Source organism: Coenobita brevimanus, chromosome 15, assembly GCF_032717465.1.
Source record: "Coenobita brevimanus isolate Jiangsu-jjx chromosome 15, ASM3271746v2, whole genome shotgun sequence".
Classification (NCBI taxonomy): domain Eukaryota; kingdom Metazoa; phylum Arthropoda; class Malacostraca; order Decapoda; family Coenobitidae; genus Coenobita; species Coenobita brevimanus.
Window position 1 is genome coordinate 19779833 of NC_136968.1, and position 9012 is coordinate 19788844.

At 43.8% G+C, this 9012-nt stretch overlaps 1 protein-coding gene across 1 annotated transcript; it reads left to right on the forward strand.

Moving 5' to 3' along the window:
- The first annotated feature begins 559 nt into the window (after positions 1-559).
- Positions 560-6874, forward strand: LOC145390690 (sulfotransferase 1C4-like). The gene is made up of 7 exons (XM_080265481.1): positions 560-583; positions 1311-1372; positions 1954-2095; positions 4156-4282; positions 4559-4837; positions 6425-6480; positions 6700-6874. Exons 1-7 carry the CDS (start codon positions 560-562, stop codon positions 6760-6762), a joined length of 753 nt encoding a protein of 250 aa, XP_080121607.1. The 3' UTR covers positions 6763-6874.
- The last annotated feature ends 2138 nt before the right edge of the window (positions 6875-9012 follow it).

Sequence of the window (9012 nt, forward strand, 5' to 3'; positions counted from 1 at the left end):
TGAGAGTGTGAAGTGGAACAAGAAGAGAGAGAAGGGGAGGTGGAAGAGGGTAGAACAGAGACAGGGGGGGAGGAGACAACACTGACAGTCGGAGAAGAAGATGAGGAGGAGGTATGAGTAGAGACTGGAAAAGAGGTTGGGACAGTAGGGGAGCAGGAGACTGGTGATACCAAGGGAGTAAGTGTGTTAGATTGGGAGGTGACGGCAGAAAAGGAGTTAGAGGTTGTAATGGTGGTAGAGTGGTGGGACTGGGAAATGGGGGAGGTAGTGGGGACAGGACGGGCCACTCGAGCATATGTAGTATTGGTAGAGAATCCTAGATCACGGGCACGTTGACGAGCTGCACGGAGGGAAAGACCTTCTTTCCAGCGAATCCTGGAGACTTCGGATTCGAAGGTATACACCGGGCAGTTCCGGGACGAGGCAGCATGAGAGCCTTGGCAGTTCGGGCAGACCTGGGTCTTTGCTGTGCAGGCTGAGAAGGTGTGGCTGGGTTGGGTGCAGGTAGGGCATATTGATTTTGATCTAGAGTATTTGGCAGGACGTCCATAGCGCCAACATGAAGAGCACTGTCGCGGACGAGGTATGTATTCTTTGACACTGAGTCGTGTGCCACCAATAATGACAGAAGTGGGAAGATCGCGGCCCCTAAAACTGATCTTAGCAATGTTGGAGGAGTATTTCCGGCGCCCCTGAGGTGGAAGCGTGCAACACTGAACGGACAGTACTGCTAGGTGTTGGGCTGACAAGATGGCTTGTATATTTGTGGAGCATTCTGGGAAACTGCGATCTCCTATAGATATATATGAAGGGATTAGAACAGTTCCCATGCTGGAGTTTAGGTGGGGATCTGGTACTGCTGCAATGGGATGACCAGAATGATCAGTAAGCGACATCACCTTCTCAGCCTGCGCAGCAGTCTGGACAGTCAAAAGGCGGTCTCCATTTGGTCGTGATGTAAATGTTATGTCGGGACCTATCTGTCGAAGGAGAGAGAGATGGAGAGTGAAGTCATTTGTTGTCAGCTGGATGTTGAAGAACTTGGGCCATGTCTGGTGACCAAAAGTTGATGTTACTGATAGTGGGTTTGGAAAGAGGGGGGGAGGAAGGAGAGGGGGGGAAGAAGAAGAAACAGAAGGATAGGAAGTGGAGGAAAGAGGCAGAAAAGTAGGGGGTGGGGGATCCGCCTGTCCGGGAGAAGGTTTTGAAGGAGCATCTCCCGTTGCTCCTTGAGAATTTATTAATGTATCATTATTGGCCATGGTGAGCCTAATTGTAAATAACATGAATTAAACTGGTCCACTCCTGAGAGCCCGGTCAGGAGTAAGGGCGAAAAATACAAGGGCTACCGTACCCATGGTTCCCCGAGGCCGTTAGCGACTGACACAAAAGAGACAGCCTTGCATCCCATCAGCACGGCTCTCACACATTAGGAAGGTGAGAATAAAGAAAATAAAAGAAGAGAAGAGAAGAAAAAGGACCAAGCAAAATTAGTAGGGCCAAGGACTGGGACCCAAGGGCGGGGGAAGCAGGGTATAAGGACACCACCCCCATCATCATGTCCCAGCCCCAGACCCCTGAGCCCCCCCACGACTACAACGGGCTTGGTTTTGGGGGGGGGTAGTTAAAGAGAGAGGGACAAGCAGACAGACAGGTAGATAGATAGACAGATAGATAGATAGATGGACGGATAGATGATTAGATAAATGGAGAGGGACAGACAGACAGATAGACAGACAGGTAAATTATTAGACAGGGAGGGAAAAGCAGACGGAAAGTCAGGTAGATAGACAGATATATGAATAGATAATGAGAGTGGAACAAACAGCAGAGAAGGAGAGAGAGAGAGAGAGAGAGAGAGAGAGAGAGAGAGAGACTGACAACCATCCTTTTTTTCAGTGGTGACTCATTTTACCATCCAGATGTTCCCCGGCCCAGTTTTCTGGTTGACAGTTTTTTAAAGCAACATCCAGACGAGGATCCGAGCACCACTGGGGTATATTTGGCCCGTGCTGAGTCCGTTCCTTCTCCTAGAATAGTCCAAACCCATCTGCCCTTCTCGCTTCTCCCGCCATCCATTCTTGAAAGCTGCAAGGTGGGTGAAGTTTCTCTCTCTCTTTCTCTCTGGCGGCATAAACTTTAAGCTTCGCCATATAAATGGCGACGATTCATGTTTTCGTCAGTATTATTTTTCTTAGCACTTTTTCTTTTATCTTGATAACATTACACATGAAGGTAGCCTAGGGTTACTCAAGTACCTTTGCCAAATATATATGACCTTGACCTATTTTTGAAGGTGATATACTCATTTTGATTCAAAAATTGCTTCTTTTAAATTGAAATATCTCAGAACCTAATTGAGATACAGATATTTGGGTGAAAATCCTATGAAAAAAAAAAAAAAACGCTTTCTGTATAACTTTAACATAATATTTTGCCATTTAGCCTAGTAGAGAATTCAAATCTGCTCAGTCTTTTCTTTGCAACACGTACTAGAGAAAACCACAGGTTTTAAAGATATACATTTCTGGATATGCAGCTCTGGTCCCCCTTATGATCTGAATGGAATATAGCTACAGTTTAGCATGCAGTTAGCCAGTTATTGAGACAAACGTAAAATTTACATCTGAGTTTTTCGACACCTTTGTCTTCAGGTCCCTTGTTGATGTTACACAAAAAGATACCTTAGGGTCTTCAGATCTTGTTTATAATAGACATACAGTACTTTTACACCGCTAAGACACACACCACAAAGCCAGCCAGGAGACAGGACGTGTGTGTTGGGCAATGCCCAGGTCCTTCTTCCCCCTTTACTATTTTTTTAACCAACCCATACCCCACTGACCGGGCTAATGTATTGCCCGGCCTACACTATATGTGCAGGAAATCTTTAAACAACAACAACCGCTGAGACACATATGGATGGATGTGTGTATGTATGTATGTATGTATAAATATATGTTTGTATATGTGTCAATGTATATACATATATGTATTTTTGCCTTAATGACCAGGGGATTCGGCCCCAATGATCGATAGGCAAAAAAAAAAAAAAAAAAAAAAGAAAAAACGCTGACACACACCACAAAGCCAGCAAGGAAAAAAAAAAATGGAGTTCCCCCGAGCTAAGCCCTGTATTGGACTATATAGCCCCGCTAGGGTTACAGGAGGGAGCTACCCCTCCCGGCACGGCAGCCCGGGCGAGGCTCGAACCTGCAATCCCCCGATCACAAGTCCAGAAAGCCAGCAAGGAGACAGGACGTGTGTGCTGGGGAATCCCCAGGTCCTGTCCTCCCCCCTTACTGTTTTTTAACCAACCCATACCCCACTGACCGGGCTAACGTATGGCCCGGCCTGCACTATAGGTGCAGGGAATCTTTAAACAACAACAACAACAACCGCTGAGAGTTAGAGCGAAGCTTCCTTGTGTTGGCTACACAATAAGATTAGCTAATTAGTTTTAATTTAAATTGATCTCTCTCTCTCTCTCTTTCTGAAACTGTTAGTTACCAGCCCCAGGCCCGGAGGGTGTTGGGGACGGGTATTGCTTTAACTTGGTTTGTCTGTTTATGTTGACAACTTTTTGTGGAAACTACTGGTGCGATTTTAACTAAAATTAAAAGGATGAAGGGCTGTGACCTTCTGATCACCTGATTAAATTTTGAGCCAAGGCTCAGGCTTTGGGCCTCTAGAAAAAAAAAAATCGTTTTTTCGCCATAACTTTTTCAAATTCGTCATATTGACATGAAACTAAAACCTATAGGTGCGTCTTTCAAATCTACATCCTATAACATGCCTCATTACATCATGGGGGTCATCCCCCAGTTAGCGGTAGGGGGTTCAGTGTCAGGTGGATCTGGTCTAAAATTTCAATGGCCATGAAATCGTAAATTTTCACCTGGTTTACTTCAAATTTGGTATGTGACATCTATGACTAGACATCCAGCTGTGTTTATACGTCAACACTAAAATGACTCACAGGGACGGGGTTGCTGTTCCTTGGCATCGCTTCTTGTTTTGATCTGTTTTGGTTTCTACCGTAGTACACAAATACGAACTTAAGCCGTTTAAATCATCTTTTGAAATAAGAATGGTGCAGATGAAAATGAAGATGAAGATGATGATGATGATGATGGTTTACATTTTCATTCGTAGGTGATATATGTGGCTAGACATCCGGGTGACGTGTGTGTGTCTTACTACCACCTTCAAAGACTCTTCAAGTCAGTGAATTTCAAGGGCGACCTGGAAGAGTTCCTGGATTTGTGGTGCCGAGATTTAGGTAAGAAGAGAGAGAGAGAGAGAGAGAGAGAGAGAGAGAGAGAGAGAGAGAGAATGAAGAATGGGACTTTGCAGAAAATAATAAACTGATTGATGTTGATTATAATCCAGTTAATAGGTATAAAGTGCATTAATCCCTCTTCTTCCTCTTTTTCTTCTCCACCTTCCCCTGCCTCTCTTTCGTCTTCTCCCACACCTTCACCTTTCCCCCCTCTTCTCCTTCTCTCTCTCTCTCTCTCTCTCTCTCTTTTCTTCTCCTTCTTCTTCATCATCACAGTTCTACAAGGGCCATACTGGAGTCACTTAAGCGAGGCATGGGCAAAACGCACCCACCCAAACCTCCTCTGGCTGTACTACGAAGACATGAACAAGGATCCGCTGAGGGAACTTCAGCGCCTGGACCACTTCCTCGCCACAGGCCTGACGGACGACGAGCTGCTGCAGGTGGCCCAGCATTGCAGCTTTGCCAACATGAAGGCCAGACATGCTACTAACCTCAGTCTCATCCCGGAATATCCTGAACTGATGCCAGGAGAGGCTGAGTTTGTGAGGAAGGGTGAGTTTAATTAGCGTCGTCGTCGTTGTTATCATAATCTTAATCATCCTTTTTTTATTTATTATCGTCAGTCATCAAATCATTGTCATTATTATAATTGTTATTACCTTCATTACCATCATAATCATCATCATCATCGTCCATCGTCATTGTCACCTTTGGCATCGTTATCATTATTATTGCCTTCATTTCCATCATCATCATCGTCTGTCGTCATTGTCGTCATCCGTTTTCATCATCATTATCATCATCATCATCATCATCATTGTCTTCGTCTTGGTGTTCATCATCTTTGTCGTTACATCATCATCATCATCATTATAATCATCTCAGTGTTCATCATCATTGTCGTTACATCATCATCATCATCATCATCATCATCATCACTGTCTTCGTCTTGGTGTTCATCATCATTTTCGTTACATCATCATCATCTTCACTCACCTCATTAATGGATGCAAGCCAGTGAGACAAAGTAGGTTAAGCATGTCAGGTTTGAATGACCAGGTTACAGTATGCTAAGCTGGGCATACAACGATACACAAGATGGATGGTATATTGCACCCTTGTATCGTGTGGTCCTGGCTCAGTCTGCTGGTATGGGGAAAGCAGAAATTTTGGCTTCATCATGAAACTACTAATCCACCATGCAGTCAGTGAAAGCAAAATAGTGGAAAGTAAGAAGGATTAAAAGTTTTATGTGAAGTAGTAAAAATGTAGAAAAGAGGGAAAGGGAGGGGGAGACCGAGAATGAAATGGAGGGATGGAGTGGAGAGGTATGTAAGACAGAGGGATTTGAGTTGGGGGGAGGGCAGCGAAATGGCAGAGAACAGGATGACATGGAGGTTATTTGTTTGTGGGCACCCTTTACTGGATTAAGGCGTCTGGCTATAGATCGATAAAAAGAAAAGATTTATGGGAAGTAGTAACTGTCTACGAAGACTTAATGATTTATTTTGGGATATGGCTGGTTATTATCCTTTTGTACGTTATTTTTGCAGAGTATGGTGGTTTTGGACGTATTTATTTATCACTAAAGAGTACAGTAAAGTGTAATAAACAAACCACTTAGGAAAAGGTGTTAGGGACCTTCCTTAACTAACAAGAATACGGGCCATTGTGTAATATATGAACCATCCTTTACTAGAAATAGGTAGATATAAGCTGGGTGAGATTAAGGTGAGCCCACAGATAAAGGTGAAATAGCATGTTTTACCTGACAAAGATCCATAACCCTTTGCAGCTCAGTTGATGGCCAAGTGAAGTCAGACTGGAAGGTAAATTTAACTTTTTTTTTTTTTTTTTTTTTTGTGTCCGACTCTGGGCAAAGGCTTCAGGGCCTATATCTCGGGGGCAGTAGCCTATTTCAAGGCCCAGTAGTCCTCCTACACCTCCACATGTCACCACTATTAATGAAGGAGGCTCATGTCCACCTCATTACTAAATTTCATCTAAATTCACGCAACTGCGACTTAGTTCTCAAGTTGTAGGAGTGGCCCAGTTCCATCAGGTGAATTTACACTGAGTATTGTATGCTGTTAGTGGCACTGTTCTCAGTGTTCATCCTGTGTTCTTCTCTCCCTACAGGTGCCACTGGGGACTGGGTCAATCGCTTCACTCCCCAAATGAAGGCCAAGTTCCAGGTACCATACTCACAAATTTTCTTGAGCATGATTTGAGTGTGAGATTGTTACTTTATGCTTTTACTCGTATTTCCACTCCTGACACTTCGTGGCCAATCTTGAGTTAGTATTATGATGAAAAATTTATATAAAAGACAATGATCTGTGATATTACTGAACCACTGCAATGGAAATTTGTTTATTGCAAAAATTGACCAGGATTCTTTTATTCTTCTCCAGGCTTGGGTGGAGACGGGGAGTAAGGCAGTCGGGGAGGTGCCACCTAGGTACACCCAAGGATAAAAGTTCACTTAACATTACACCTGTTCTACTTCCCACTCTCCTCTGTTGGCTAATGTTCAAATGCTGAGATGCCTGGTGTGTTTCTCTGCCCATTAATAATGCCCTCTAATTTTAACTATTAGGTGAGATAGACTGGGTGATGTCCTGCTCTGAGTGAAGCTAAGTGAACTCATTCAGCTCAATTTAAGGACACCTCCGATGCGTGGATGTCCGGAGGGAGGGGGGGTTGTAGTATGGTGTTGTGATCGAGGTATTGTATTGCCCTGCACATGAATACAGTATAGGTAGGTGTTTTTTCACTGTTAGTGTCCGAATATCTGGAGGTGGGATATTGTTGTAGAGGGTTTGATAATGTTTGTGTGGTGAGTGTTTTATGTGCCTAGGTGTTTTGTGTGTTTGTTTCATATAAGGGCAGGGGTGATGTGTATTGGAGACGGCTGCTACAGAGAATTGTGTGCCCCTCATATCGAGGTAGTTCTGACAGGGAGGGCTTTTGTTTCAGACTGCAAGTAAGCTGTTGGTGTGATTTTGGTGGAGCCAGTGGTGATGCATTTTTCTGTATGATCTGCAATATGTTGTAGCGATCATTAGATAGGATGGGAGCCCATGTTGGGGAGGCATATGACATTACTCATCTAATGTTTGTTGAGTAAGGAGAGTGTTTCTATTTGTTCCCCAAAGTGTGGCCTTAGAGTTGCCCTTAGTGCATTGAGTCTGGGGATGCACCGCCTCTTGATGTACATGGCCCTTGAAGGTGAGTCCAGTGTTATATGTCACTCCAAAGATCTTAACAGAGGGTGTGTGTGGCACATGTACATTGTTATGTGTGATGTGGGGTCGTACCTGTAGTCATGTTTACTGCTAATGATGAGTGTGGTGCTGGAGCTGACTGGGGTAATCTTCAGCATGTTGTCCACACAAGTCTGCAGTGTGCTGAGGAAGTCCTGTTGCAGTGGGCAGTCTGTGTTTGCAACGAAGTGTATGGTTATTATGGTGATGTCATCTGCATAATGAGGCAATGTTTGTAAGTGGTTGGGGTGTGAGAATATGTATATATAGGTCAAAGAGTATGGGTGAGAGAAGAAAGCCCTGTGGAAATACGTGAGGGAAATTTCTTGTTCATGATGACTTGCCGTGGAATATAACATTTGCTCATCTACCAAATAAACAGTTGGCTGGCCAACAGTTAGTGTTGTTCTCCATATTCATTTTCATTATCTTGATGATTACTTTGCATCGCGGGATGGCATCTACGGCTTTACTTATCTGTTGTGAGAAGTGTACTCTGACCTGGTGTCGTGGAGTTCATGCCATTCGATGCCCGTTGCGTGAGTTTAGCCAGTAAGGTGCTTGTTGAATACATTCCTTTGAATCCGAGCAAGGGGTACATGGGGAATGACTTTACTGAGAATGAGACATTCACCTATTATGGATGGTGTGCTAAGTACTGTTACGAGTCTGTACAAAGAAGGGACTGTCGGGTCATTGTTTGGTTTAGGTATAGTGGTGACTGTTCCATGTTTCCAAATACTGGGAATGCTGCAGTGTGAATATGAGTAGTTGCTGATGTTTGTCAGGGTCTGGGTACCTTGTGGTCCTTAATGTTTTAGGTACAGGTTGCTGATACCATCTGGCCTTGTGCTTGTAGGGTTATTTTTGTTGATGTTAAGTGTCTCTTCTGGAGTGAAGGGGGTTGTACTGTGATCGAGAGAAAAGGACGGCCCAAGTTGAGAGGTTTGTTTTTCAGACTCTGTGAGTGTTGTGTCTTATGTTTTGTAGTGATTTATAAGAATATTTGCTTGTTCTTTGTAGGATGTGATGCTTTGGGTGTTGGAGGTGATGGTAGCGGGGGTCTTGGAAGTGCATATTTGTGATTTAGTGATACTGTTATATATTTTGTAGAGTGTAGAGGTGTCTGTAAAGTGACAAAGTGTTGTTACAAAGGCCTTCCAGTTTTCCATTTTCTTTGTGCAGAAATGTTGTTGAACACTTTGTTTAGTTCTTGGAGCCTTGTGATGGTGTGTTGTGTGAGTGGGAGAGGTGAGGTGTGTTGAAATCTGTTGCATTGCCTTATGAGGCAGACAATCTTTGGTGAAAAGTTTGAGTTTTAATGTATTCTATTGCCTCGTGGGTTGTGGTGTTCTTGTGTGTTGAGTATGATGTTGTGGACTAGTAAACAGGCAACTGGAGCTGCATCTTTCTAAGCCATTAGATGATTTTCCCTGATAGTGTGTATCAGGGAGCAATATG

Coding starts and splice junctions, on each gene's coding strand:
- LOC145390690 (XM_080265481.1), top strand. CDS start 560: ATGAAGAGCACTGTCGCGGACGAG. Junction 584..1,310: donor AGAGCACTGTCGCGGACGAG/GTATGTATTCTT, acceptor TCCACTCCTGAG/AGCCCGGTCAGGAGTAAGGG. Junction 1,373..1,953: donor ACCCATGGTTCCCCGAGGCC/GTTAGCGACTGA, acceptor TCTGGTTGACAG/TTTTTTAAAGCAACATCCAG.